The sequence below is a fragment of the Thalassophryne amazonica genome, chromosome 3 (genome assembly GCF_902500255.1).
Source record: "Thalassophryne amazonica chromosome 3, fThaAma1.1, whole genome shotgun sequence".
Lineage (NCBI taxonomy): Eukaryota > Metazoa > Chordata > Actinopteri > Batrachoidiformes > Batrachoididae > Thalassophryne > Thalassophryne amazonica.
Window position 1 is genome coordinate 6,846,806 of NC_047105.1, and position 27,192 is coordinate 6,873,997.

Below are 27,192 nucleotides of genomic sequence, written 5' to 3' on the forward strand. Positions count from 1 at the left end.
GACCAGGAGGCAGAGCTGTGGTCTTATACACCTCTCTGCAGCTTCTCTCCCCCTGCCATCCCCCTATTACCCCATCCCCGTAGAGACGGTGCCTGCTCCCAGACCACCAATAACTAGCAAAAATCTATTTAAGCATAAAAATTCAAAAAGAAAAAATAATATAGCACCTTCAATTGCACCACAGACTAAAACAGTTAAATGTGGTCTATTAAACATTAGGTCTCTTTCTTCTAAGTCCCTGTTGGTAAATGATATAATAATTGATCAACGTATTGATTTATTCTGCCTAACAGAAACTTGGTTACAGCAGGATGAATATGTTAGTTTAAATGAGTCAACACCCCCGAGTCACACTAACTGTCAGAATGCTCGTAGCACGGGCCGGGGCGGAGGATTAGCAGCAATCTTCCATTCCAGCTTATTAATTAATCAAAAACCTAGACAGAGCTTTAATTCATTTGAAAGCTTGTCTCTTAGTCTTGTCCATCCAAATTGGAAGTCCCAAAAACCAGTTTTATTTGTTATTATCTATCGTCCACCTGGTCGTTACTGTGACTTTCTCTGTGAATTTTCAGACCTTTTGTCTGACTTAGTGCTTAGCTCAGATAAGATAATTATAGTGGGCGATTTTAACATCCACACAGATGCTGAGAATGACAGCCTCAACACTGCATTTAATCTATTATTAGACTCTATCGGCTTTGCTCAAAAGTAAATGAGTCCACCCACCACTTTAATCATATTTTAGATCTTGTTCTGACTTATGGTATGGAAATAGAAGACTTAACAATATTCCCTGAAAACTCCCTTTTGTCTGATCATTTTTTAATAACATTTACATTTACCCTGATGGACTACCCTGCAGTGGGGAATAAGTTTCATTACACTAGAAGTCTTTCAGAAAGCGCTGTAACTAGGTTTAAGGATATGATTCCTTCTTTATGTTCTCTAATGTCATATACCAACACAGAGCAGAGTAGCTACCTAAACTCTGTAAGGGAGTTAGAGTATCTTGTCAATAGTTTACATCCTCATTGAAGACAACTTTGGATGCTGTAGCTCCTCTGAAAAAGAGAGCTTTAAATCAGAAGTGTCTGACTCCGTGGTATAACTCACAAACTCGTAGCTTAAAGCAGATAACCCGTAAGTTGGAGAGGAAATGGCGTCTCACTAATTTAGAAGATCTTCACTTAGCCTGGAAAAAGAGTTTGTTGCTCTATAAGAAAGCCCTTCGTGAAGCTAGGACATCTTTCTACTCATCACTAATTGAAGAAAATAAGAACAACCCCAGGTTTCTTTTCAGCACTGTAGCCAGGCTGACAAAGAGTCAGAGCTCTATTGAGCTGAGTATTCCATTAACTTTAACTAGTAATGACTTCATGACTTTCTTTGCTAACAAAATTTTGACTATTAGAGAAAAAATTACTCATAACCATCCCAAAGATGTATCGTTATCTTTGGCTGCTTTCAGTGATGCCGGTATTTGGTTAGACTCTTTCTCTCCGATTGTTCTGTCTGAGTTATTTTCATTAGTTACTTCATCCAAACCATCAACATGCTTATTAGACCCCATTCCTGCCAGGCTGCTCAAGGAAGTCCTACCATTATTTAATGCTTCAATCTTAAATATGATCAATCTATCTTTGTTAGTTGGTTATGTACCACAGGCCTTTAAGGTGGCAGTAATTAAACCATTACTTAAAAAGCCATCACTTGACCCAGCTATCTTAGCTAATTATAGGCCAATCTCCAACCTTCCTTTTCTCTCAAAGATTCTTGAGAGGGTAGTTGTAAAACAGCTAACTGATCACCTGCAGAGGAATGGTCTATTTGAAGAGTTTCAGTCAGGTTTTAGAATTCATCATAGTACAGAAACAGCATTAGTGAAGGTTACAAATGATCTTCTTATGGCTTCGGACAGTGGTCTTATCTCTGTGCTTGTTCTGTTGGACCTCAGTGCTGCTTTTGATACTGTTGACCATAAAATTTTATTACAGAGATTAGAGCATGTCATAGGTATTAAAGGCATTGCGCTGCGGTGGTTTGAATCATATTTGTCTAATAGATTACAGTTTGTTCATGTAAATGGGGAATCTTCTTCACAGACTAAAGTTAATTATGGAGTTCCACAAGGTTCTGTGCTAGGACCAATTTTATTCACTTTATACATGCTTCCCTTGGGCAGTATTATTAGACGGTATTGCTTAAATTTTCATTGTTACGCAGATGATACCCAGCTTTATCTATCCATGAAGCCAGAGGATACGCACCAATTAGCTAAACTGCAGGATTGTCTTACAGACATAAAGACATGGATGACCTCTAATTTCCTGCTTTTAAACTCAGATAAAACTGAAGTTATTGTACTTGGCCCCACAAATCTTAGAAGCATGGTGTCTAACCAGATCGTTACTCTGGATGGCATTTCCCTGATCTCTAGTAATACTGTGAGAAATCTTGGAGTTATTTTTGATCAGGATATGTCATTCAAAGCGCATATTAAACAAATATGTAGGACTGCCTTTTTGCATTTACGCAATATCTCTAAAATCAGAAAGGTCTTGTCTCAGAGTGATGCTGAAAAACTAATTCATGCATTTATTTCCTCTAGGCTGGACTATTGTAATTCATTATTATCAGGTTGTCCTAAAAGTTCCCTAAAAAGCCTTCAGTTGGTTCAGAATGCTGCAGCTAGAGTACTGACGGGGACTAGCAGGAGAGAGCATATCTCACCCGTGTTGGCCTCCCTTCATTGGCTTCCTGTTAATGCTAGAATAGAATTTAAAATTCTTCTTCTTACTTATAAGGTTTTGAATAATCAGGTCCCATCTTATCTTAGGGACCTCGTAGTACCATATTACCCCATTAGAGCGCTTCGCTCTCAGACTGCGGGCTTACTTGTAGTTCCTAGGGTTTGTAAGAGTAGAATGGGAGGCAGAGCCTTCAGCTTTCAGGCTCCTCTCCTGTGGAACCAGCTCCCAATTCAGATCAGGGAGACAGATACCCTCTCTACTTTTAAGATTAGGCTTAAAACTTTCCTTTTCGCTAAGGCTTATAGTTAGGGCTGGATCGGGTGACCCTGGACCATCCCTTGGTTATGTTGCTTTAGACGTAGACTGTGTTTCATAATTATTGTATGGCCTTGCCTTGCAATGTGGAGCGCCTTGGGGCAACTGTTTGTTGTGATTTGGCGCTATACAAGAAAAAAGTTGAGTTGAAGTTGATTGTACCAATCTGTCTATTGATCTCACGCTCCATCTTAGCCCTACTCGTGAATAAGACCCCGAGATACTTAAATTCCTCTACTTGGGGCAGTAACTCTACCCTGAGGGGATCACAAGAGGGCAATCCACCGTTTCCTGACAGAGGACTATGGTGTCACATTTGGAGGTTCCGATCCTCATCCCAGGTGCTTCACATTCAGTGCACATTGGAGGTCACTGCCAGATGAAGCCACAGAACCACATCATCTGCAAAAAACCAGAGATGCCACTCTGAGGTCACCAATCTGGACACCCTGCAGTTCCTAACTGTGACTTGAAATCCTGTCCATAAACATCACAAACAGAATGGGTGACAAAGGGCTTGCCTGGCGGAGTCCAACACCCATCATGAACAAGTCTGATGTGATACTGATGATACTGAGAATATAGACACAGCTTGAACTTTGTCATATAGAGACCGGATCACTCCTTGCAGAGGTTCCGGTACACGATATTCTCAGAGCAGGACTCCTCAGGGAACCTATACGCCATTTCCAAGTGAGTCGAAAGACAAATGACAATTAAAGCAAGACCCTTGGAAAAATGGAAAGAGTCATCTTGCTTGGATTATGGAACCTAGTCCTCCTACCTGAACCAGGCCTGGATGGTTGTAGGGGGAGAGTCCTTCACCAACCACTCAGAAAAAGAGAATAAAGGGCCTGCGGTGCTGTTCTAAGAGCAGTGGTCAGGGGCAAAAGGCCACATGAACTGAATTAATAAACACTTTGCGGACAATATGGAATAAATATGGTGGAAAATTTGTGATTTAGTCAAAAATAAAGGTTCGTTTTGGACAGAATGAATCGAACGTCACACAGAATCATATATTATGAGAGATCCTGACAAAATTTTATTGCACCCGATTAATGGTAAATGCCCACCGGATGGGGCAGCATGGTGGAATAGTGGTTAGCACTGTTAGCACAGCAACAAGGTCATGGGTTTGATTCCCACCTATGGTCTTTCTGTGTGGAATTTGTGTGTTCTACCCATGTTTGTGAGGGTTCCATCCGAGTGCTCCGGCTTCCTCCCACATCCAAAGACATGCAGGTTAGATGGATTGGAAACTTTAAATTGTCTGTATGTGTGCGCGGTTGTGAATGTGTTTGTTTGTCTATATGTGGGCCTGCAACAGACTGCCGTCCTGTACAGGGTGTACCCCGCCTCGCGCACTCTGACTGCTGGGATAGGCTCCTGCCCCCCGCCGCCCTTAACTGGGCCAAGCGGTTGAAGATGAGTGTGTGTGATTGTCCACCAGGTGGAGATATTGCTCCTTTTCAAGAACCTTGGGACATGAGGGTGACAGACTTGCTAACAGCACTGAATCACAAAGAATTAATTTTAAATAAAACACGGGAAAACGAGATAAAAGGGTGAAAATTGAAATCGCTAAGTTCTTGTTTCAATCCCGCTCAGTGAACACATGACCTCAGCCCTCCTCTGCTGGTTGGCTGCTGAGACGATGGTCTGTGTGTTTCTGTTTTATGTCTGAAGGCCTTTGTGATGTCATTACCTTGGCTGACACTCATTCCACTGGGTCCAGGTTTACCTGGTAACCCAGGTAAACCTGCTGCTCCCAGCTCTCCGGCATAACCTTTGGGGCCCATCACCCCCTGCAAGCCCCGACTCCCCGGCACCCCCTTCAGCCTGAGCAGAACAGCAGGATCGACAGGACCATCGCTCGTCACGGCTAACAAGGACAAAAAAAAAAAGGACACAAAAAGATTCTCACATTTCTAAACAAACATCACTTTCACAGCATTAATCCTTTCATTTATTTTCCATCATTTTTCATATCTGGAAATTTTTCCAACTAGTATCACATTTTAATTTTCATTTAATCTATTTTTTTTTAGAAACATGTTTATTGAGTTTTAACAGCTTACAATAACAACAAAAACAGTATTTTAATACACTGAACAAGGCATATAACAACCAAACTATAAAACTATAAAATATTCCACTCCCCCCACCCCAAAGGTGACTTAAAAAAAAAAAAAATAAAATGAAAGAGAAAATAAATAAATAAGTGGGTAACGTCATCATCATCATGCACAGCTTAATGTCACAGTTAAGGTATCAACAGTTAGGGACATGTCACCTTTAAGTTTCCAGAGTTTCTTCAACTTCACAGTTCTCTAAAAATGCAAGAAAGGGATTCCAGATCTCTTTAAATTTGGCTGATTTCTTTTTTAGTGTACGAGGTCTGTTAGAAAAGTATCCGACCTTATTATTTTTTTCAAAAACCATATGGATTTGAATCACGTGTGATTACATCAGACATGCTTGAACCCTTGTGGGCATGCGAGAGTTTTTTCACGCCTGTCGGTTACGTCATTCGCCTGTGGGCAGTCTTTGAGTGAGGAGTCGCCCACCCTGTCGTCGATTTTTTCATTGTTTAGGAATGGCTCAGAGACTGCTGCTTTGATCAAAATTTTTTCAAAAACTGTAAGGCACAACTGAGTGGACACCATTCGATAAATTCAGCTGATTTTCGGTAAAAATTTTAACGGCTGATGAGAGATTTTGGTCTGGTAGTGTCGCTTTAAGGATGGCCCACGGCGCCTGACGGCGATCTGCACTTCGAGGCGGCAGCGTCTCGCCGTTTCAAGTTGAAAACTTCCACATTTCAGGCTCTGTTGACCCAGTAAGTCGTCAGAGAACAGAGAACTTTCAGAAGAAGTCGGCATGAGGAGTTTATTCGGACATTCCATTGTTAACGGACATTTTGTAATGAAAGAACGTGCGGGCAGAGTCGCATGTCGGGCTGGACCCGACCGCGGGGGGTCGCGACAGGAAAAACACCTCCGTTGGAAATCTTAACGGGCAAGATGGAACATGCCCAAGCTGTTAAACAATTTCTCAGTTACTCACTTGTTGAAAGCCATTAAAAGCCGCCTGAATTTTACAAATGGTTTTCAACACGGAGGTGTTTTTCCTGTCGTGGCGCACACAGATTTACCGAGTCGTCACGGAAACGACTCGGCGAATTTGCGCACACGTCTTTCATTAAAAAATGTCCTTAAACAGTGGAATGTCCGTATAAAGTCCTCATGCCGGCCTCTTCTGAATCTTCTCTGTTCTCTCACGATGTCCTGGGTGAATTAAGCCTTAAATTAGGATGTTTTCAGGTCGAAACAGGCCGACGATGGCCCCTGGAAGCGCTGCGCGACGTCCCGCTCCATGGGAAGTCCTTACAGGGACAGAAACACCCCATAATCTCTCATCGGCCGTTAAACTTTTCACCAAAAACCAGCTAAGTTTCTCGAATAGTGTCCACTCGGATATTCCTCACAGGTCCAGAAAAAATGTTGATAAAGCAACGCGCGCCGTCTCGAGCAGCGTGTGAACCAAAGGAATTCAGCCGAGAGGGTGGGACCACATCTCACTCAAGGCCTGCCCACAGGGAAATGACGTCACCGACACGCGTGAAAAAACTCACGCATGCGCACGAGGGTTCAAGCATGATTGGTGTAATCGCACGTCATTCAAATCCATATAGTTTTTTTAAAAAATAAAAAGGTAGGATACTTTTCTGACAGACCTCGTATATGTTAACTTTTCGAGAACAAGGCATGACGATAGTTCTTTCAGCAAACGACCAACAGAAGGTCTCCTAATGTCTTTCCAGCAAAGAGAGATCAAACGTCTAGCCTGTACTAAACATAAGTCCGTGAGTTTCTTCTCTTCGCTGTTTAGCATACAGTCCTTTGGATATAAATTAAGAATACAAAGTGATTTAATCTATTTTTAACAGATCAAATATTCTGAACATTGATTTTTTTAATTAGAAAAGAACATGTTTTTCCTGCTTTCTATCATTACGATAAAAGTGAATAAAAAGTAAATAAATAAAATACTTTTTTTAAAAGAACAGGAATGATTTTTTTTTTTTTTTTTTTTTACCTGGCTCTCCTTTCTCTCCCTTCAGGCCAGCCCATCCGTCTCGGCCCTTAGCTCCCGCCACACCCGATTGTCCATCTGTTCCTTTGCAGCTCACGTCACATTGGCCGCGCCATAACAAAAAGGCCACGCCCACCAGAATTTCCAGCCAGTAATGAACTCCCATGTTTCAAAAACCACTGAAGAAGAAAAACAGCAGTTGGTCTGTCAAACCGTAAGAGGATCCCTGTTGGCGTCTAGGTGATGACGACAAAGCAGAATTGACACGCAAACACTCCTCAGGGTTTGTACAATCAATAATTTCTAAAAATCCACAAAGCTCAAATTAATCTGGTCTTTCTCTGTATTTTAAGGAAAGTGATTTGAGATCAATTTAATGATCCAGGAAGTGACTCAGATCCTGATTTGGATCAGAACCAAATTTCACTTGTTCACTGTTGAGGTAGAAATTCACTTCAGTTTATTTCAATTTGTAGTCTGTAGGTCAAAGGACAACTAGGATCAAAAATTACCCCAAGGTTCCTCACATTGTCAATGTGATGTATGACACATGAGCCTAGGCTAAGCGTTAGCTGGTCAAATTGATGCCGATGTCTCACTGGACCAAGAACCATCATTTCAGTCTTATCAGAGTTTGAAAGTAGAAGTTTCTAGACATCCAGCTTTTCACTGATGCAAGGCGATCCTCAAAGGATTTTATGTGGATGAGATTACCAGCAGTTATCGGCATGTATAACTGAGTATCATCAGCATAGCAGAGAAATAGCAGAGTAATCCCAAAACACCGCAATATGTGCCATGGGGTGCTATATAAAGGGAGAAAAGCAGGCGGCCTAAGACAGATCCCTGTGGAACCCCAAATTTCATGACACTAAAGTTAGAGGTAGTGTTATTGTACAAAACACAGTGAGAACGACTGGTCAAGTATGACGTCAACCATGGAAGGGCACTCCCAGTAATCCCAAAATGATTTTCCAGTTTATCAAGTAGAATATGATGATCCACTGTATCAAATGCAGCACTGAGATCTAACAGCAACAGAACCGTAGTGGTGTCCGAATCCATTGTAAGCAGATCATTCACCCCTTTAATCAGAGCCGTCTCTGTGCAATTATATTTTCTAAAAGCAGACTGCAGTGGCTCAAAATGATTATTCTCAGTAAGGTGGTCCACGAGTTGCTGTGAAACCACCTTTTCCAGAATTTCCAGAAGACAGACATAGAGACAGACAGGCAGACACATAGATACAGACAGACAGACAGACAGGCAGAATGACAGACAGACACAGGGACACAAATAGCTGCAAACAGTCAGGATGACAAACAGACAGGCAGGCAGGAAGACCATTTATTTAACCAGGTTAGTCCCGTTGAGATCAAACAAGTTTCCAGTCTACCTAATCTACGTGTCTTTAAATGTGGGAGGAAGCCGGAGCACTCGGAGGAAACCCACGCAAACACGGGGAGAACATGCACACTCCACACAGAAAGGCCACAGGTGGGAACTGAACCCATGACCTTCTTGCTGTGAGGCAACAGTGCTAACCACTAAGCTACCGCAGGCAAACAGATATAAGCAGGCAGGTGGCAAGACAAACAGGCAAACAGACAGGAAGACAAAAAGACAGGCAGATAAACAGAAAGATATGTGTTCAGACAGACAGGCAGAAAGGCAGGCAGACAGATACACGGAGGCAAGAAGACACACAGATAGACAAATACACAGGCAACTGACAGGAAGACAAACAGCCAGCCAGAAAGACAGGCAAACAGACACAGGCAGGCAGGAAGACACACAGACAGGTAGACATACAAACAGACAGGAAAAACAGGCAAACAGACCCTCTGACAACCAAACACAGGCAGGCAGAAAGACAGACAAACAGACAGGCAGGAAAACAGGCAAAAAGACCGTTTGACAAACAACACTGGCAGGTAGAAAGACAAACAAACAAGCAGAAAAACACGCAAACAGACCCTGTGACAAACCCTGGCAGGTAGAAAGACAGACAAACAAACAGGAGGAAAAACAGGCAAACAGACCCTGTGACAAACACAGGCAGGCAGAAAGACAGACAAACAGACAGGCGGGAAAACAGGCAAACAGACCCTCTGACAAACAAATACAGACAGGCAGAAAAACAAACAGGCAGAAAGGCAGACAACAAACAAACAGACAGGCAGGAAGACAAACAAACAAACACGCAGAAAAACAGGCAACAGACCCTCTGACAAACAAACACAGGCAGGCAGAAAGACAGACAAACAGACAGGCAGGAAAACAGGCAAAAAGACCGTTTGACAAACAACACTGGCAGGTAGAAAGACAAACAAACAAGCAGAAAAACACGCAAACAGACCCTGTGACAAACCCTGGCAGGTAGAAAGACAGACAAACAGACAGGAGGAAAAACAGGCAAACAGACCCTGTGACAAACAAACACAGGTTGGCAAAAAGACAAACAGGCAGATAAATAGCAAGACAAGCAGGCAGACAGACAGGCAGGCAGGTGTAGCTGGAAAGGCAACTACGTATGAAGGTCGACTCAGACAAATCAGTGCTGTGGAGACAAAATTCTTGGGAATATTATCAGATATGACTTTGTGTTTTTCGTGAGACTTCATGAACAAACTGTATTATCAGGAGTTAATTAATTAAAGTAGTACTTGCTAATGTTCAGATTCAGATTACTTTATTAATATCAAAAGGGCAATTAATTTATACAGTCAGCCCATCAGATAATTATAGAATAAATACAATAAAAAGATAAGGAATAAATAACAACCATTTAATATCCACAATCAAACATCATCACAACAATGATCACATCCAGTGACGGTGCAGCAGAGCAACATGCAGAATCATCACCATTCATCTCTGCACTGGGCCATTTAGCAACCTGATGGCCGAAAGAATAAAACAATCTGCATAACGGTTTGTTTTCTGAATCGGCACATAACACCACCAAAGTGATGGCCTGGACAAGTACACAATCAGGATGTGATCATGATTTGTGTGCTTTCTGGACCACCCGTGTTTTCCAGTGAGAGCAGAGGTCCATAAGTCGGACACCAGTCATTTTGGAGCGCACCCTGTTGATGCCATTCAGACACTTCTTGTGTTTTGCAGATAGACCATAAAACCAGCATATAAAGGAAAATGTTCAAAGACTCTCAATGAACGTTTGATAAACGGTCTGGTGGCCCTGGAGGAGAGACAAGAAGACCGTGTCTTCTGAGAACATCTGTGCACACTTCCACCAGTGCCAACACTGAATCTCTGGACCAAATGCACTAAGTCTGACCCAAGATGAACCACCGAGATTTTCACAGTGCTGCCTATCAGGAACTATACACAAAACCTCAGTGTTAATTCAACTCTCAGGCTGGGTTGCACCAACATAGCTTAAATTAAACCTAGTTTAGGCCTAAACTGAATTTAGTAAATCCATGGTTAAACTGGGTTTAAATTAATCTGAGATGTGTTGCACGTCTTAAATTTAAACCTGGATTACCTAAACTGGTGTAATCAAGGATTAAAATAAACTTAAATACGTTCAACAGCCGCCATTAATGGGTTTGGTCAAATGTATGCATAAATAGAGAAAACATACAACTAACATTGACTGTAAACAAACAAACGATGACACATTGAATTATACGTATAATAATATAATGGGCCGTTGCGTTCAGTGCTTTGGAATGGCCTGTTTGATATATTGTAAACACTGTCGCGTGCCGGCCTTTACATTGTATCACTCGGGCAGTGAAGATGGCATCAGTGAAGATGGCACCTCGTCAAAGGGCATCCAATTTTTCTTCTTTTGAGAAAAATTTACTGGCAAGGCTAATGGAGGAATTTGGGAAAATTATAGAGGACAAAAAAACTGATAATTTAACGACAGAAAAGAAGGAGCAGGCGTGGGCATCATTAACGGAGAGATTCAATGGGGCAACGGGAATAAAGGAGGCCAGGGACAAGGCTCAGCTGAAAGGCTGCTGGAAGAATTTAAAAGGCAAGGCAAAATCCGATGCGGCTTCTGTGCTTGATAGCTGGTCCGACTTTTTCATTGAGGTACAATACAGACTCTTTTGTGAATCTGTACCGCTGGAGAAACTCACTGTTGCTGTAGAATTCAACAGGGTTTAGCCTATCTCGAATATTTCTGCGTGGAACTCTATCTTGTAACTCAAGCAGACGAATAACAGCAGCCATGTTGTCCGAATAACTAATTTAAACATCCTCCAGGGGTGGTTTATATTAAACAGGCAATCCAGGTTTATCCTTGGGTTAAAATCACTGGTGCAACAGACTCACAATTAATCTAAGTTTAAGTGGGGTATTAAATCTGAGATTAGCCATGGATTAGATTTAACCAGAGATTAGTGGAAACTAAATTTAAACTAAGTTTAAGTTTGGTGCAACACGACTAAAAAGTAAACTAAGATTAAATGTAGATTAAAGTTTAAACCATGTTGGTGCAACCCAGCAGAGCGTTAAAACCTCCATTTTTAATGGTGTTTAAAATATTAGCTCTTCAGTAGCCTTACTGCTAACATGTATTTTCAACACCATAGAGAGTACTTTAAGAGTACTGCTCTAATTTAAAGCTGTTTGGACATGATTTATGGGAATACTGTAGAAAAAGGCCTCGGGCTTGAACCCACAACCTTCTGATTTGACCAGTGACCATCCAAAAATCATTGCATATGTCAGAACAGAGCAAAAAAATTAACCTTCAGAGAGTTAAATTACACCTGAAAACACACCAGCACAATCAACTCTGAAACCCAACTCCAAAACTGTACAAGTGTTAACACAGTGTTAAAATAACACTGTAAGAGTTAAAATGGATTCAGACTTTTTTTGTTTTGTAATTCTTAGTGTTTGTTTCTTTTCGAACCATCAACAGTCACACATTCAGACCTAAACGTCATTTCCACGTTTTCTCGACGACACGGGAAATTCTCAGAATGTTGAAGATATTTAGTTATTTAAAAAAAAATATGAACTTTTGAATGAAAGTTCTGTAAATTCTCTTCTTCCATAAAAACAGTTTTATTAATAAAGTTAATTTTAATTAGCAATATTTTTGAAGACACCAGTGGCTTTATGACAATAACGTCACTCAAATTGTTGTCAATCACAATTTTAGTTCCACATTTCCTCTTGTCCCGGAAAACCGGTGCTATTTACAGACTATCAATTTGTTATTGATCAGTAATACTTCAGCAAATCAAATGTATTTGTGTAATTTTTTTTTTTTTACTCACCAGTTTGAGTTTGAGCTGTGAGGATAAATGTTTCCTCTTTCAGTGAGCAGATTTCAGTCCGTCAGACTTCACACTCTCAAAAGGCAAAAAACAACGAGGAAACGAAAGTGGTGATGCTGCGAAAATGTGCAGAAAAGTGATATTTTCTCAAAGAACGAACAAAAATAAAACATGTCGGTGATAAAACATCAAATCTGTTGTGACAGTGAAACCCAAATAAAAAATCCTGAGAATAACCTCGTTCAAACTTTAAATTAGTACTTAATAAAGTAATTTGAAAAGAACACAAAACAAGTCAAATAAACATATGTGTGAACATAAGACCTTGTGGCGGCTGCTGACCAGGACTCTCTGGCAGTCCTTATCCTCCTGGACCGCACAGCCGCTTTGGATACAGTTGACCACAATATTCTCCTCCACCATCTCCAGCACATAGTTGGTTTTTCTGGCAGGGTTCTGAAATGGCTCAGGTCCGATCTCACAGACAGAGCTGAGTTTGTGGCCTTGGGAGATGCTTACGCCCCCCACCCCCCCGTCACCTGTGGAGTCCCACAAGAATCAATTCTTGATTCTTTTCAACATTTAGATGAGTCCCCTGGTTCACATCATCAACAAGCATGGAGTCTTGTTCCACCGTGCCACCATTCCGGGCAGCACAGGGACTTAGTGGTTAGCACTGGTGCCTCACAACAACAAGGTCGTGGGATCAATTCCCAGCCTTTCTGTGTGGAGTTTGCATGTTCTCCCCGTGTCTGTGTGGGTTTCCTCTGGATACTCCGGTTTCCTCCCACACCAAAAACATGCTTATTTAGGGTCTGCTCCTTTCTCTGCCCCTGACCATGACAGCGTCTCTACATCTGGAGTTGTAATGTAATGAGGATGGTTAAATGCAGACGACAAGTTTTGTTGTATGTATATATATATATATATATACATACTTCTAAGTCCCTGTTGGTAAATGATATAATAATTGATCAACGTATTGATTTATTCTGCCTAACAGAAACCTGGTTACAGCAGGATGAATATGTTAGTTTAAATGAGTCAACACCCCCGAGTCACACTAACTGTCAGAATGCTGTAACTAGGTTTAAGGATATGATTCCTTCTTTATGTTCTCTAATGTCATATACCAACACAGAGCAGAGTAGCTACCTAAACTCTGTAAGGGAGTTAGAGTATCTCGTCAATAGTTTTACATCCTCATTGAAGACAACTTTGGATGCTGTAGCTCCTCTGAAAAAGAGAGCTTTAAATCAGATGTGTCTGACTCCGTGGTATAACTCACAAACTCGCAGCTTAAAGCAGATAACCCGTAAGTTGGAGAGGAAATGGCGTCTCACTAATTTAGAAGATCTTCACTTAGCCTGGAAAAAGAGTTTGTTGCTCTATAAAAAAGCCCTCCGTAAAGCTAGGACATCTTTTTACTCATCACTAATTGAAGAAAATAAGAACAACCCCAGGTTTCTTTTCAGCACTGTAGCCAGGCTGACAAAGAGTCAGAGCTCTATTGAGCTGAGTATTCCATTATCTTTAACTAGTAATGACTTCATGACTTTCTTTGCTAACAAAATTTTGACTATTAGAGAAAAAATTACTCATAACCATCCCAAAGATGTATCGTTATCTTTGGCTGCTCTCAGTGATGCCGGTATTTGGTTAGACTCTTTCTCTCCGATTGTTCTGTCTGAGTTATTTTCATTAGTTACTTCATCCAAACCATCAACATGTTTATTAGACCCCATTCCTGCCAGGCTGCTCAAGGAAGCCCTACCATTATTTAATGCTTCAATCTTAAATATGATCAATCTATCTTTGTTAGTTGGCTATGTACCACAGGCTTTTAAGGTGGCAGTAATTAAACCATTACTTAAAAAGCCATCACTTGACCCAGCTATCTTAGCTAATTATAGGCCAATCTCCAACCTTCCGTTTCTCTCAAAGATTCTTGAGAGGGTAGTTGTAAAACAGCTAACTGATCATCTGCAGAGGAATGGTCTATTTGAAGAGTTTCAGTCAGGTTTTAGAATTCATCATAGTACAGAAACAGCATTAGTGAAGGTTACAAATGATCTTCTTATGGCTTCGGACAGTGGACTCATCTCTGTGCTTGTTCTGTTGGACCTCAGTGCTGCTTTTGATACTGTTGACCATAAAATTTTATTACAGAGATTAGAGCATGTCATAGGTATTAAAGGCACTGCGCTGCGGTGGTTTGAATCATATTTGTCTAATAGATTACAGTTTGTTCATGTAAATGGGGAATCTTCTTCACAGACTAAAGTTAATTATGGAGTTCCACAAGGTTCTGTGCTAGGACCAATTTTATTCACTTTATACATGCTTCCCTTAGGCAGTATTATTAGACGGTATTGCTTAAGTTTTCATTGTTACGCAGATGATACCCAGCTTTATCTATCCATGAAGCCAGAGGACACACACCAATTAGCTAAACTGCAGGATTGTCTTACAGACATAAAGACATGGATGACCTCTAATTTCCTGCTTTTAAACTCAGATAAAACTGAAGTTATTGTACTTGGCCCCACAAATCTTAGAAACATGGTGTCTAACCAGATCCTTACTCTGGATGGCATTACCCTGACCTCTAGTAATACTGTGAGAAATCTTGGAGTCATTTTGATCAGGATATGTCATTCAAGGCGCATATTAAACAAATATGTAGGACTGCCTTTTTGCATTTACGCAATATCTCTAAAATCAGAAAGGTCTTGTCTCAGAGTGATGCTGAAAAACTAATTCATGCATTTATTTCCTCTAGGCTGGACTATTGTAATTCATTATTATCAGGTTGTCCTAAAAGTTCCCTAAAAAGCCTTCAGTTAATTCAAAATGCTGCAGCTAGAGTACTGACGGGGACTAGCAGGAGAGAGCATATCTCACCCGTGTTGGCCTCTCTTCATTGGCTTCCTGTTAATTCTAGAATAGAATTTAAAATTCTTCTTCTTACTTATAAGGTTTTGAATAATCAGGTCCCATCTTATCTTAGGGACCTCGTAGTACCATATCACCCCAATAGAGCGCTTCGCTCTCAGACTGCAGGCTTACTCGTAGTTCCTAGGGTTTGTAAGAGTAGAATGGGAGGCAGAGCCTTCAGCTTTCAGGCTCCTCTCCTGTGGAACCAGCTCCCAATTCAGATCAGGGAGACAGATACCCTCTCTACTTTTAAGATTAGGCTTAAAACTTTCCTTTTTGCTAAGGCTTATAGTTAGGGCTGGATCAGGTGACCCTGGACCATCCCTTGGTTATGCTGCTTTAGACGTAGACTGTGGGGGGGTTCCCATGATGCACTGTTTCTTTCTCTTTTTGCTTTGTATGCATCACTCTGCATTTAATCATTAGTGATCGATCTCTGCCCCCCTCCACAGCATGTCTTTTGTTATGTGTCGACGCGAATTGAGGAGCGAACCTGAGTCAGACAGAACCCAGCGCTAAAAATAACCAGAAAGCGGTTCCAACAACAAAAACAATTTATTTTTCACCTGTGCCTAAATAAAATGTACAAAACCAAAACCAACGTCCTTCTGGAGGAGTGACTGTTGGCACGCTCTCCAGCGCCCGCAAGGAGAGAAGCCCGGCGCTCCTGGACCCACTACCACCAGACAAACACCCCCCAGGTGGACACGACAAACTGACTCTCTGTGAAGCAAAGAAGATGTGAGGTAAGTCAGCAGTTACAACAATGTCTTTCAAAAGACACACGCTATCAGCAACACATTCAGGTCTGTACTTTTTATCTTTATGCAAATGAGCAGCTTCTCACAACAAGTGGAGGATCACTTATCCTGCACGCCACAGCAGTGAGAAGCAAACTGCACAATTCTCATCACAATTCAAGTATACTGTGTAACAAAACACCAAGTTACTATCAACAATTAGTCAAATACTTAATTACCTTTAATGTGTGCTGACAGCATGTGTCCTCACCCTTCCTTGCTTCACGGCTCGATGTGTCAAACCCAGGCGCGGCCCTCAGCGTCTCACAAACGAACATCACAAGGTAGAGTTCCCGGCAGTTCTGCTTGAATCACACATGCCTTAAAAGCAGAACGCCATCCAATTATCTGCTTCAGCTGAAAGTCTTTAAGGTTGCATGTGAGCACCAGTCACAGGTGCTTCACATGATGTTGATGAGGGTGAGGATTCTTCAGCCAGCACCTTCTCCACAGACAAATCAGTTTCCATGCCACCTGAAGAGCAAAGAAAAGAAAAGAACACCAAAACATCCAGCCACACCCCCCAACACACAACATCTTTTTCCTGGTTCTCTCCCTCAGCCCCAACCAGTCTCAGCAGAAGACTGCCCCTCCCTGAGCCTGGTTCTGCTGGAGGTTTCTTCCTGTTAAAGGGGAGTTTTTCCTTCCCACTGTAGCCAAGTCCTTGCTCACAGGGGGTCGTTTTGACCGTTGGGGTTTTTCATAATTATTGTATGGCCTTGCCTTACAATATAGAGCGCCTTGGGGCAACTGTCTGTTGTGATCTGGCGCTATATAAAAAAAAAGTTGAAGTTGAGTTGGTTGAGTTGATATATCTATTCTATTCTATTGTGCTATGCTGATGACACTCAGCTCCACCGAGATTGGACCTGACCTCCACCACACTTTCATCCGCTCTCACCTCCTGTCTGGAGGAGACAGAGGAGTATGTCTGAGAACTTTCTCCAGCTGAATTCAGCAAAGACCAAAGCTCTTCTAATCAGTGCCCCCAACCAGCTCTGTTCCTCCCCCATTAACTGTATTTCTGGCCAAACATCACCCTTTCCCCCTCTGTTACAAATCTGGGGGTCATTACTATGTTTCAGAGCTGGGATTTATTTTTTTTTTTTTAAGAATTATGCCAAAGTTTGTAGAGCATAGTCTTGAATCTTGTCAAGTCTGGCTCCTCCTTAGGAATCTTTTCCAAAGGTTTCTTACTTAGATAAGTAATAAGAGCAATGTTCACGGCCCAACATGAAAAGATGTTTCAGCCACAGATGAGCTGTCACCAAAAGCAAGAGTCACGTCTGACGTGTTGGACACTTACCAGCTGATAAAGCAGTGGTAGGCACAGTTTTGCTAATCTGCTAACTGCTAATTAGCATAGATAACTTTTTGTTAGTGGATTAGCTTTTCAGCAAACTTCAAAAACCATCAGCGGACCAATTTCCTTCCACTAAATCAAAATCAAATCAAATCAATTTTATTTATATAGCGCCAAATCACAACAAACAGTTGCCCCAAGGCGCTTTATATTGTAAGGCAAGGCCATACAATAATTACGTAAAAACCCCAACGGTCAAAACGACCCCCTGTGAGCAAGCACTTGGCTACAGTGGGAAGGAAAAACTCCCTTTTAACAGGAAGAAACCTCCAGCAGAACCAGGCTCAGAGAGGGGCAGTCTTCTGCTGGGACTGGTTGGGGCTGAGGAGAGAACCAGGAAAAAGACATGCTGTGGAGGGGAGCAGAGATCAATCACTAATGATTAAATGCAGAGTGGTGCATACAGAGCAAAAAGAGAAAGAAACACTCAGTGCATCATGGGAACCCCCCAGCAGTCTAAGTCTATAGCAGCATAACTAAGGGATGGTTCAGGGTCACCTGATCCAGCCCTAACTATAAGCTTTAGCAAAAAGGAAAGTTTTAAGCCTAATCTTAAAAGTAGAGAGGGTGTCTGTCTCCCTGATCTGAATTGGGAGCTGGTTCCACAGGAGAGGAGCCTGAAAGCTGAAGGCTCTGCCTCCCATTCTACTCTTACAAACCCTAGGAACTACAAGTAAGCCTGCAGTCTGAGAGCGAAGCGCTCTATTGGGGTGATATGGTACTATGAGGTCCCTAAGATAAGATGGGACCTGATTATTCAAAACCTTATAAGTAAGAAGAAGAATTTTAAATTCTATTCTAGAATTAACAGGAAGCCAATGAAGAGAGGCCAATATGGGTGAGATATGCTCTCTCCTTCTAGTCCCTGTTAGTACTCTAGCTGCAGCATTTTGAATTAACTGAAGGCTTTTCAGGGAACGTTTAGGACAACCTGATAATAATGAATTACAATAGTCCAGCCTAGAGGAAATAAATGCATGAATTAGTTTTTCAGCATCACTCTGAGACAAGACCTTTCTAATTTTAGAGATATTGCGTAAATGCAAAAAAGCAGTCCTACATATTTGTTTAATATGCACATTGAATGACATATCCTGATCAAAAATGACTCTAAGATTTCTCACAGTATTACTAGAGGTCAGGGTAATGCCATCCAGAGTAAGGATCTGGTTAGACACCATGTTTCTAAGATTTGTGGGGCCAAGTACAGTAACTTCAGTTTTATTTGAGTTTAAAAGCAGGAAATTAGAGGTCATCCATGTCTTTATGTCTGTAAGACAATCCTGCAGTTTAGCTAATTGGTGTGTGTCCTCTGGCTTCATGGATAGATAAAGCTGGGTATCATCTGCGTAACAATGAAAATTTAAGCAATGCCGTCTAATAATACTGCCTAAGGGAAGCATGTATAAAGTGAATAAAATTGGTTCTAGCACAGAACCTTGTGGAACTCCATAATTAACCTTAGTCTGTGAAGAAGATTCCCCATTTACATGAACAAATTGTAATCTATTAGATAAATATGATTAAAACCACCGCAGCGCAGTGCCTTTAATACCTATGACATGCTCTAATCTCTGTAATAAAATTTTATGATCAACAGTATCAAAAGCAGCACTGAGGTCTAACAGAACAAGCACAGAGATGAGTCCACTGTCCGAGGCCATAAGAAGATCATTTGTAACCTTCACTAATGCTGTTTCTGTACTATGATGAATTCTAAAACCTGACTGAAACTCTTCAAATAGACCATTCCTCTGCAGAATAATGAATAATGAAACTTATTCCCCACTGCTGGGTAGTCCATCAGAGTAAATGTAAATGTTATTAAGAAATGATCAAACAGAAGGGAGTTTTCAGGGAATACTGTTAAGTCTTCAATTTCCATACCATAAGTCAGAACAAGATCTAAGATATGATTAAAGTGGTGGGTGGACTCATTTACATTTTGAGCAAAACCAATAGAGTCTAATAATAGATTAAATGCAGTGTTGAGGCTGTCATTCTCAGCATCTGTGTGGATGTTAAAATCGCCCACTATAATTATCTTATCTGAGCTAAGCACTAAGTCAGACAAAAGGTCTGAAAATTCACAGAGAAACTCACAGTAACGACCAGGTGGACGATAGATAATAACAAATAAAACTGGTTTTTGGGACTTCCAATTCGGATGGACAAGACTAAGAGTCAAGCTTTCAAATGAATTAAAGCTCTGTCTGGGTTTTTGATTAATTAATAAGCTGGAATGGAAGATTGCTGCTAATCCTCCACCTCGGCCCGTGCTACGAGCATTCTGACAGTTAGTGTGACTCGGGGGTATTGACTCATTTAAACTAACATATTCATCCAGCTGTAACCAGGTTTCTGTAAGGCAGAATAAATCAATATGTTGATCAATTATTATATCATTTACTAACAGGGACTTAGAAGAGAGAGACCTAATGTTTAATAGACCACATTTAACTGTTTTAGTCTGTGGTGCAGTTGAAGGTGCTATATTATTTTTTCTTTTTGAATTTTTATGCTTAAATAGATTTTTGCTGGTTATTGATGGTCTGGGAGCAGGCACCGTCTCTACGGGGATGGGGTAATGAGGGGATGGCAGGGGGAGAGAAGCTGCAGAGAGGTGTGTAAGACTACAACTCTGCTTCCTGGTCCCAACCCTGGATAGTCACGGTTTGGAGGATTTCCTACAAGGATTTCCTAGGTGGAGATCCTACAACCTTTGAAGACATTAGAACAATCTACAAGAAACATAAAGCCTGAAGCTTCTGAGGCTGTTGTGGTCCAGCTCTGTACCAGACAGCAATTCAGGGAGAACATGCGGCTAAACCTGTCACTCCCGGTCCGATTGGGGAGGGGCCCAGAGAAAACTACAGAGTCCAACATTGTTTTTGCAAAGTTACACACCGATTCAATGTTAATTTTAGTGACCTCCGATTGGCGTAACCAGGTGTCATTACTGCCGACGTGAATTACAATCTTACCAAATTTACACTTAGCCTTAGCCAGCAGTTTCAAATTTCCTTCAATGTCGCCTGCTCTGGCCCCCGGAAGACAATTGACTATGGTTGCTGGTGTCGCTAATTTCACATTTCTCAAAACAGAGTCGCCAATAACCAGAGTTTGATCCTCGGCGGGTGTGTCGCCGAGTGGGTAAAAACGGTTAGAGATGTGAACGGGTTGGCGGTGTACACGGGGCTTCTGTTTAGGACTATGCTTCCTCCTCACAGTCACCCACTCGGCCTGCTTTCCTGGCTGCTCTGGATCTGCCAGAGGGAAACTAACGGCGGCTAAGCTACCTTGGTAGCGCTAAATTTAGCTTCGTTAACTTAGCTCGCTAACGTTTTGGCTGGCATGGTTAGTAATGGTCAAAAACATTTGTAAACCCCAAAATCATCCATGTTGGTTCCTGTCTGCTATGTATTTTGCAGCATTCAGGCAGCTGTGAGGAGGTGAGCTCAACTCTACCCCAGCAGAAGTGGTCAGGCTGCAAGGATGCTACAAAAAACAAAAACAAAAACAAAAGTCATTTACATTAATCATACAATGGTCCAGACTTGAGGCAGAAGTCAGTGAAGGAAGCAAAGCAAGTTTGGCTTATGGTTTTGATTTATAAACCAAATTTATCCGGATAGTTTATCTAGATTAATGTCAACTCTGTCATTTTTACAAAGTGAAAATATAACACATATCTTTTAAATTTAAAATAATGCACTAATTCTGAAGGTTTGAACATTAACACACACAGATGCCAAAAGGCATTATGGGAAAAATGAGCCTCTGCTCATCAGTGATTGGTTGATTTATTATATGTAAAAACCAACACACGTTACTGTAACGTGTGTGCTGTTTTTTTTTTTACAAATAAGTGTGTATGTGTAAAAAAAAAAAGGCATTTACAAAACTGAAAATTCTGTTTGTTAAATCAGTATGATTCAGCTCAATGGCTGTGTGATATTTGGGTGGGTGCTATTCATACTACCATCCAGTAGATGGCAGTGTTCTATGCATTTTGACCCTTTGGGCCTGTCGGTACCTTGAAACTGCCTCCGGAGTCCTCAGAGATAACATATACTGGAAGGCTTCAGTCGGACGACTTCCCTGACCACCGGTGTCCACCATGGTGTTCGAGGGTTACAGCCCCTTGAGGCAGCTAAGACCTTCAGTCCACATCTGATCCAACTCACCACCAGATGGTGATCAGTTGACAGCTCTGCCCCTCTCTTCACCCGAGTGTCCAGAACATGCAGCCTCAGATCAGATGATATGGTCACAGAATTGATCATCGACCTTGAGTTCAGGGTACTTCCCCACTGAAGCCCCATGCAGGACTCTATTCAGAGAGTCCAAGAAGGCTGAATGGGCCAAACTGCTGTTCCATGCATACGCACAAACAACAGCCAGAGTTTTTACCCCGCCCACCCGAAGGCACAGAGAGGCGACCCTCTCATCTACTGGGCTAAACTCCAATGTAACTGCGCTCGAGAGTATCCCCACACCCGCCTGGTGCGTCACACTCTGGGCAACTCCAGAGAAGAATAAGGTCCAACCCCTATCAAGGAGAGTGGTTCTGGAGCAGAGGCTGTGTGTGGAGGCCACGCCCACTGGATCAAACGCAATAAAGTTTAGGCAGTTATTTCCACTGTGGTCCGTGAGAGTGAAGATATATGATCAAAAAATGAGAATAGAATGAGATAAACACTGACAAACTAACACCAACAATCGCAAGAGTAAAAAAAACTATTTTTAAAAGACATTAAAAATGTAAAAATGCAAATTAAAGCCATTTTGTGGGTGTGGTGTCATGGATGTAATGAGGCGTGGTACAAGTTCAGTTCCCAGACTTGACTGATTTTTCTTCTCTGTTTTTAAAAATACCTGAGTGTTTGTGGACGTCGCACAACTGAAAACACAAAGTTGATTTTGGGGTCTGAAGATAACCAGGGTGACCCTGACTGAAGGTCAGAAAACCCTTCCAGCCGCTCTGTCCGCTTTCTAAACAAAGCCTGATATCTGATAAAGCTGAGCAACAAAGACACACACACACACACACACAACAGAAAGCCGTTTCTCTGCACTTGATTGGTCGTCTTTGAACCAATCACACTGCACGTGGCCTCCTCTGAAGAATGTTTGTAGAAGAAGCCTCAGGTCCTTCACGTGACACATATCTCCTCACACTCTCCTTGTCTGTCTGACACGGACCATTTGATATTCTTGGAATCATCTTGCCCTGATCTCCAGCAGACCCCTGAACTCCTGCAGGTGAGAAACCGACTATCGTCTGGTTTTTGTTGTTCAGTGTTTTGTTTTGTTTTGTTTTGTTTTTTTTCTGAGATGAATCACGTTCAGTGAAAACAACCTTCATTCTTCTGAGGTTGTGTTATGTCACAAAGTCCTTTCGTCAACTTTAAAAGATGCTGCAGAAGATCAGAACTTTTTCACTTTGGAGAATTTTCTGTTTTCACTTCATATTTTTCTGCACTTTTGAAACATACAGTTTCAACAAAAAGTTGATTAATTCAAAATATAAAACAAAATACAACCTCAAAGCAGTAAAAGATGACATGCATTTAGAAAAACAAAAAACCGAGTCATGTGTGAATCATTATTTTATTAACTAGTAATCAGGTAAAATGAGTTGTGTTTACTTCAAGTGTATCTTTAGAATTTGTAAATTTTGCCTTCGAGTGTCAGTAAAACATCCAAAGAGTCATTCCTGTGGTTGGACTGAAAAACCATCAGGTGGAGCCTCCAAAATCCGGACATGGGTTTCATTTCCAGGTACACTGTCTGTCAGTCCATCAGATGGACGGGGGGGAGGAGGAGGATGGGGGCGTGGTTAGACACACCGGTGGGTGGATTGGAGTGTGTGTGTGTGTGTGTGTGTGGGGGGGGGGGGGGGGGGGGGGGTGGTTTGGGTGCAGACTGAACACGTTCAAACACGCTGTGAATGTTTCTGCCAGTTTGTGTTGTTGACGAATCAGACTCAACCCACCCCTCCCGAAAAAAAAGATAAAAATGACCAATAATCACTGATTGACAGCTGGGAACAGGAAAGGTTTAAGCCTGCAGAAGTTTTAAAACTGAAAAAGTCAAATTTAGGCTTTTTATCAACATGCTTTGTGAAAACTTGATGGTTTGAATTATTTCGTCTTGAGCGTACATCAGAACATGAAATCACATGATTTCAGTGATGCTACAAAGTCCAGCTCAGGTTTCGCTGCATCACACGGGGCGGGTTAGTTAAGCTGACAAAGCTAACCAGTTATTAGTAGACAACTTTAGCCTGATTTAAAAAAATAACCCAACTTTGAGATGTGAAGTCCTTCGACACTTAGTAAAGATTTTGGCTCCATGCAGGGGGGTGAACACGGACTCTAACAACGGCAACGGGTATCGGTTGCGAACCGTAATCTCATTCAGCCCCCTGTAATCAATGCATGGACGGAGTCCACCATCTTTCTTGCCCACAAAAAAGAAACCTGCACCCATCGGGGAGGTGGAGTTCCGGATCAGCCCGGCAGCTAATGATTCCCGGATGTAGGTCTCCATTGATTCGCGCTCAGGTCGTGAGAGGTTGTACAGTCTGCTGGACGGGAGCTCAACGCCTGGAAGCAGATCAATGGCACAATTGTATGGATGGTGCGGGGGAAGGGCGAGTGCCAGATCCTTGCTGAAGACATCACCAAGATCATGGTACTCAACCGGCACCACCGTCAGATTGGGAGGGTCTTTGACCTCCTCCTTAGCAAGTAAACCAGGAGGAACCGAGGATCCTAAACACACCCGATGGCAGGTTTCACTCCACTGAACCACCACCCCAGACAGCCAATCAATCCGGGGATTGTGCTTCAACATCCATGGGAAGCCCAAAATCACGCGGGAGGTAGAACGAGTCACAAAAAACTCAATCTCCTCCCGATGATTTCCAGACACCACCAGAGTTACAGGTTGTGTCTTGTGCGTGATTAAAGGGAGAAGGGTGCCATCTAGTGCCCGCACCTGCAATGGCAAAGGAAGCGCCACCAGAGGGAGCCCTACCTCCCTTGCCCATCTGCTGTCCAACAGATTCCCTTCTGACCCCGTGTCCACCAGTGCTGGGGCTTGAAGGGTTAAATCCCCGCTTAGGATTGTAACTGGGAGTCGTGTGGAAATATGTGTATGTCCCACGTGAATGTCTTGGCCCACCCTTAGCCCAGTTTCTAGGGGCGGGCGTTGGTGTTTAACTGCTTGGGGCAGTCTCTCTGCATGTGCTCATTAGAACCGCAGACAAAACACTCCCCGCGGGCCAGCCTCCTCTGTCTGTTAGGTGGTCTAAATGTGGTCCTGCTCGTGTCCATAGCTTCGTCAGCAGGGGGAGCTGTAGCCACACCGAGTGTTGAGGCTGTGGAGCGTGGGGAGGGTGGAACCTTTTCGAACCCGGAAGGGAGAGGGACGGCGTGTGCCCGGCCACGTCCTTCGTCTCGCTCCTGACGGCGTCCCTCCAACTGATTGTCTAACCGTATAACGAGATCGATAAGCCCATCTAAATCCCGCGGTTCTTCCTTAGCTACCAGGTGCTCCTTCAGGACCGACGACTGTCCGTTTATGAAGGTGGCGCGGAGCGCAATGTTATTCCAGCCGGACCTCGCAGCCGCGATGCGGAAGTCGAGTGCATATTCGGCTGCGCTCCGGCGCCCCTGTCGCATTGACAGCAGTACTGTTGAAGCGGTCTCTCCCCTGTTAGGGTGATCATACACTGTTCTGAACTCCCTCACAAACCCAGTATAAGAGGTAAGGAGCCGTGAGTTTTGCTCCCAAAGCGCTGTAGCCCAAGCGCGTGCCTCACCACGAAGCAAGTTAATAACATAAGCCACTTTGCTGGCGTCAGACGCGTACATCATGGGTCGTTGTGCAAAGATGAGCGAACACTGCATCAGAAAATCCGCGCACGTCTCCACACAATCCCCGTACGGCTCTGGGGGACTTATGTATGCTTCAGGGGATGGTGGGGGGGTTCGTTGAACGACCAGTGGAACGTTAATATCCGGCACCGGGTTGGCAGGAGGAGGAGCCGCAGCAGCGCTCTGATTGCGCGCTTCCACCTGTGTGGTGAGAGCCTCCATCCTGCGATTAAGGATGACGTTTTGCTCGGACATCAAATCCAGCCGAGCGGTAAAGGTGGTGAGGATTTGCTGCAACTCACAGAGCATGCCTCCTGCAGATGCCTGTGCACGCTGCTCTTCCATTGGCTGTCCAACTGATGGGTGACGCCCCTCGGGATCCATGACGCTGGCCGAGATATCCTGTTGTGAAAGTGTAGTGACACGGACCCACAACAGGGGGCGTAAATGAACGGACAATGAAAAGTCAAATATGAACACTTTACTGTTGTGAATGAGCACAACACAGAGGAATGTGAAATTTTACAGACAGTCAATCACAAGGGTGACGTGTGGGCAGGCTCGAGGATAGAAGACGTCTGTCCTGAGATGAACCGGAACCACACGATTTCCTCCGCCACCGAACCCGGAGAATACTGGAGCCGCCAAGTCCCGAGTCCCCAGGTGGCCACCGTCTTCGAGGGTCGGATCTGGTACTGCTGGCAGGGAGCAGAGACAATAAGATATGGGTGTGTGCACACCCAGTAGCAACAATGGTGGGAATTCCACCTCCACCTCTAACACACACTCGTGCAGCTCCTGTCTACCCACTTATCTGGTAGAGGTGTGAAGCGAAGCCGTCGCTGATCACACCAAATGCCGGTCTCACAGATAAGGAATACCACAGGAAAGCGGCTGCAAAAAAGAGTTCAGACTAACACACAGTTTACTTTAAGGCTGAGAATACTACCCGAACGGTTCGACGATATCTCGGCAATGAGGTGGAGATGACGTCCGGGTTTTATGGAGTGAGATGATGAAGCATGAATGGGTGACAGCTGTCAGGAGATAATGAGTGACAGCTGTTACCCCCGGCGGTGTCCGTGGCGGCAGCGTCCTCTCGTGCCTGAAGCCCGCACTTCAGGCAGGGCGCCCTCTGGTGGTGGGCCAGCAGTACCTCCTCTTCTGGCGGCCCACACAACACTGGTATTGAGTTGATGACTAATAAGGACACCTGTTTCTGTTTATAGCTGTTGTTGCATAAGTGAATATGAGTCTTATGGTAGAACATACACTATAGTGCATTTCCTGTAAGACTCCAATAAAAAAGATAGAATAGGGGAATTTGGATAGTTAGACAGATGAAGAAAGTAGACAGGATTACTGTCTACTTTCAGGAGTACAAAGAGATCAGACATAAGGTGAAAAACCAAGTGCTAACAGCTAAAGAAAAGGCATATAGTGAGGTGTACAAGACGTTAAACAGGACGGAAGGAAAAAAGGACTTGTACATAAGTATTCACAGCCTTTGCCATGAAGCTGAAAATTGAGCTCAGGTGCCTCCTGTTTCTACTGATCATCCTTGAAATGTTTCTACAGCTTAACTGGAGTCCACTTGGGGTAAATTCAGTTGATTAGACATGATTTGGAAAGATACACATCTCTCTACATATAAGGTTCCTCAGTTGACAGTTATATCACAAACCAAGCATGAAGTCAAAGGAATTGTCTGTAGACCTCTGAGACAGGATTGTCTGGAGGCACATATTTGGGGAAGGGTACAGAAAC

At 42.9% G+C, this 27,192-nt stretch overlaps 2 protein-coding genes across 2 annotated transcripts in view; one reads left to right on the top strand and one right to left on the bottom strand.

The window, feature by feature from the left end:
* LOC117505814 (complement C1q subcomponent subunit A-like) overlaps window positions 1–12,534 on the bottom strand; it is a 33,861-nt gene extending 21,327 nt beyond the window's left edge. Inside the window, exons 1-3 of the mRNA XM_034165354.1 lie at window positions 12,440–12,534; window positions 7,170–7,345; window positions 4,777–4,953 (exon numbers count right to left, since the gene is read on the bottom strand). Of these exons, the coding sequence (XP_034021245.1) occupies window positions 4,777–4,953; window positions 7,170–7,332 (340 nt within the window). The 5' untranslated portion in view covers window positions 7,333–7,345; window positions 12,440–12,534. The remainder of the gene's footprint in view (window positions 1–4,776; window positions 4,954–7,169; window positions 7,346–12,439) is intronic.
* A 10,122-nt stretch (window positions 12,535–22,656) lies between these two features.
* The window catches only part of LOC117505822 (deoxyribonuclease-1-like), a 29,814-nt gene continuing 25,278 nt past the window's right edge, over window positions 22,657–27,192 (top strand). Inside the window, exon 1 of the mRNA XM_034165365.1 lies at window positions 22,657–22,804. The gene's annotated coding sequence lies outside the window, so the exon portion shown is untranslated. The remainder of the gene's footprint in view (window positions 22,805–27,192) is intronic.